The sequence below is a fragment of the Otolemur garnettii genome, unplaced genomic scaffold (assembly GCF_000181295.1).
Source record: "Otolemur garnettii isolate 467f Iridium unplaced genomic scaffold, OtoGar3 scaffold00174, whole genome shotgun sequence".
Lineage (NCBI taxonomy): Eukaryota > Metazoa > Chordata > Mammalia > Primates > Galagidae > Otolemur > Otolemur garnettii.
In genome coordinates, this window is record NW_003852569.1 from 2,295,058 (window position 1) to 2,299,342 (window position 4,285).

Here is a 4,285-nt window from a genome sequence, read left to right on the forward strand (position 1 = left end):
TGTCCTTGGTACAGTGCCATGGTGTCAGCTCACAGCAACCTCCAACTCCTGGGCTTAGGCGATTCTCTTGCCTTAGCCTCCCAAGTAGCTGGGACCACAGGCACCTGCCACAGCCCCCGGCTATTTTTTTGTTGCAGTTTGGCCGGGGCTGGGTTTGAACCCACCACCCTTGATATATGGGCTGGCGCCCTACTCACTGAGCCACAGGCGCTGGCTGAAAGTCCTAGCTTTTTAACTCCTCTCAGTGTACTTGATTTACCAGATACAGGGAAATTCTTAAAAATTACTTTTTAAAGTGCTACTAAGCCCTGGAAGCAAGACTTCAGACATAAAGGTGCAGTCGTTCTCTATGAGCATTGCGTATACCCCGAATTTTCCTGGGTAATTCTGATTTATAACAGTCATTCCTCTGATAGACTTTGCACTGCTAAATTTTGTTATAAAAAATGTGTTCACAATATATGCAGCTAATAGCTACACTTCTTATGCTACTTTTCCCTGAACAGAATGAAAAGGCTAGTTTGGACGCTTTTGGTGTGCTGCTCTGCAATGGCACAGCTGCATAGGGACCCTGCCCTGGACCACCACTGGCACCTCTGGAAGAAAACCTATGGCAAACAGTACACAGAGAAGGTAGATGGGATTTTCACTCTAGTAATATGCTTTTACACGAGGACCCTGTTTTCTACCTCTCAAATTTATGTTCTGACAGTGTTTCTGTAAGTATGATGCACTCAATTCTTGCCAGATAGTGCTCTCAGGACCACACACCAGGAAACAAAATCCAGTTCCTTAGCACTCTGGGAGCTTGAGGTGGCAGGATCACTTGAGCCCAGCAGTTTGAGACCAGCCTGAGCAAGAGTGAGATTCTGTCTCTACAAAGAAATTGGAAAACTTAGCCAGGTGTGGTGATGCACACCTGTAGTCCCAGCTACTTGGGAGGGCTGGGGCAGGAGGACAGCTTGAGCCCACCTTGGGTTTGAGGTTGCTGTGAGCTGTGATGAGGCTGCTGAGGTATAGCCAGGATGGCAGAACGAGACTCTGTCTCAAAAAAGAAAACAGCAACCAAGTTCCTGTTATTATGGAGCTTATATCAGAGAGAAAGATAGGAAATAAGAAAATAAATAAGCAGCTATGGGACATGTTATATGGAAATAAGTGCAGAGGAGAAAAATGAAGCAAGGCCTGGAGGGTAAGAAGGGCCCTGAGTGGTGGCAGTAAGAAGTCTGTAGATATGATGAGATAGTTAGCAATTTCCTCACAAATAACGTGACATGAGCAGAGAATTGATGGAAGCAGGCAAGCAAGCAAAATAAATAATGAAGGTAAGGTCCCAGGCTGTGGGAAGATGAATGGACGCCTCTGAGGAAGGGGCACATCTGGCAGCTGGAGAAGCAAAAAGGCCTCACTGCAGCCCCTGGCACACTGAAGCCCTGCCAGATTCTGTTTCCTGACTCTCACTTCCCACTTTGGGCTTTTGTTATTTCAAGCTGTACTTGTTGATTAACTTTAAGACCTTAACCTTATTGCTTCAAGTAACTAAGTCCTATAACTATAATATTTCTATGTTTGTAAGCTAGCCGTAGATATTTATGTATTTGGTGTATTACTTACGTATAAAAATGACACTCTTAGTAGGTCATGTGCTCGGAGTTTTCTTTTTATTTATCTGTAATTAAAAAATAATAATTGTATATATTTATAAGGTACAGTGATACCTTTATATAAGTATACAACACAGAATAATTAAATTAGGCTAAATAACATCACCATCTCACATACGTATCCTGTCTTTGTGGTGAGAACATGTAAAATCTACTCTTGTAGTCTGGGTGTCAAGGCTCACGTCTGTAATCTCAGCAATTTAGGAGGTCTGTTTGAGGCCAGGAGTTCAAGACAACCAGGGCAACATAGTGATACCATGTCTCTACAAAATTAAAAATTAAAATTAAATCTACTCTTTCAGTAATTTTGAAATATATGTTATTAACTATACTCACCATTCTCTGCAATTGATCACTAGACCTTATTCCTCTAGTCCAACTGAAGCAATGCACCCTCTGACTAACATTTGCCAGTTCCCAGTCCACTCTCCTCCCAGCCTCTGGTAAAACACCATTCTACTCTCTACTTCTATGAGTTATCTTTTTTAGATTTCACATGTGAGATCCTACATTATTTGTCTTTCTGTACCTGGCTTGTTTCACTTAACATAATGTCTTCTAGATTCATCCATGTTGTTGCAAACGCCACAGTTTCCTTTTTTGAGGCTAAATAGTATTCCATTATGTATATATACCACATTTACAAAATCCATTTATGATTTTGGGGTTGTTTTAGGATATAAAAGTATAAACTTTATTTTCTCTAAGAAAGAGTAGGAGTGAAAGAGGGAAAGAGAGGAGAGAGCAAGTTATTGGTGTGGCATCCCAAAGAACAAAAGGAAGGACAGAATCTCCATTTATGTTTTGATGGACACCTAGATTGAGTCTACACTTTGGCTACTGTGAATAACGCTGTAATGAACATGGAACTGCAGATATCTCTTTGACACATGGATTTCATTTCCTTTGAATGAATCTAGAAGATTGTTGAATCATATAATTCTATTTTTAGTTTTTTGAGGAGCCCCCACATTGTTTCCGAAATGGCTGTACTGATTTACATTCCCACCAACAGTATAAGAGGGCTCCCTTTTCTCTATGTCCTCTCTAACACTTATCTTTCATCCTTTCCATAATAGTGATTCTAATGGATGTGAGGTAATATCTCCTTGTGGTTTTTATTTGCACTTCTCTGATGGTTTGTGAAGTTGAACTTTTTTTGTGTGTGTGTTACTTACTGGACATTTGTTTGTGCCTGCTTTTGAGACATGTCTGTTAAGGTTCCATCCATTTCATGTAGGGTTATTTGTTTTCTAGTTATTGAGTAGTTTGAGTTTCTTCTATATGTGTGATCTTAGCCCCTTATCGAATGTATGATTCACAAACATTTTTTCACAATCTATGAGTTGGCCCTTACTTCTGTTGTTTGTTTTGTTGTGTAGAACTTTTCAGTTTGATGCAGTCCCATTTGTCTATTTTTGCTTTTATTGCCTCTGCTTTTGGGGTCATATCCAAGAAATCATTGCCCAGACCAATGTTGTAGATATTTTCCCTTATGTTTTCTTCTTATAGTTTTATAGTTTCAGGTCTTATGTTTAAGCTTCAATCCATTTTGAGTTGATCTTTTTTGGTTTTTTTGACAGTCTCACTCCATTGTCCCAGGCTAGAGTGCTGTGGTGTCATAGTTCACAGCATTGAGTTGATTCTTGTATGTTGGGTGACATAAAGGTTCAATGTCATCCTTCTGCACATGGATAGCCAATTTCTCCAATACCATATATTAAAGAGATAGTCTTCTTCTCATTGTGTGTTCTTGACACTTTTGCTCAGATTGGTCTCAAATTCCTGACCTCAAGCAATCCTCCCATCTCAGCCTCCCAAAGTGCTAGAATTATAGGCATAAGCCACTGTACTTGAACTGTTGAAAGTTTTTATCATGAAGGTTATTGAATTTTGTCAAATGCTTTTTCTGCCTCTGTTGAATTGATCGTATGGTTTTTTTAGTGGTGATGAATTAACTACTGTTAATTAGGTGGGCACTTAGCACCAGTATTTGGTAAAATGGATGCCCTCCTTTTTAATAATTCTAATCCCTCAAGAGGAATGAACAAGACTTTTGATTAGCATTCTACCTTTATAATTTATCTCAAAGTTCTCATCTTTTTCCATTTTCCGTACTCAGATTTTTCTTTATTTCATTTTTTTTTCCATCTAGTGATTTGAAATATGCCCACCATCCATGCCCATTATGTTCATTAATAGAAACAGTGAAATCTTGCTCCAAAGGAGAGAGGTGGACATCCAGACGTGCTCCTGGTACCTAGGGTCCAGACATGGGCTTTCCCACTCACTGAAATAAGGAAGAACACAGTTGTTGCTGGCTGCTCACCAAGGCTGCAGCTCACTGGAAATTCTGGCCATGGTGGTGGTGGTCGGGCAACTTTTGTAGGAAGCACCATATATATTGCATTCTATGTACATTGTATTCTGTAGAAATGAATTTCCTATGGATAAGAAAATCAGGCTCGGCGCCTATAGCTCAACCGGCTAAGGCGCCAGCCACGTACACCTAAGGTGGCGGGTTCTAATCCCCAGCCTGGACCCGCCAAACAACAATGACAGCTGCAACCAAAAAATAGCCGGGCGTTGTGGCGGGCGCCTGTGGTCCCAGCTACTTGGGA

General features: G+C 40.6%; 1 protein-coding gene across 1 annotated transcript in view; it reads left to right on the forward strand.

The window, feature by feature from the left end:
* The window catches only part of CTSS (cathepsin S), a 31,240-nt gene that overhangs the window by 1,111 nt on the left and 25,844 nt on the right, over positions 1–4,285 (forward strand). Inside the window, exon 2 of the mRNA XM_012811795.2 lies at positions 507–633. Coding sequence (XP_012667249.1) covers positions 508–633 — 126 coding nt within the window. The 5' untranslated portion in view covers position 507. The remainder of the gene's footprint in view (positions 1–506; positions 634–4,285) is intronic.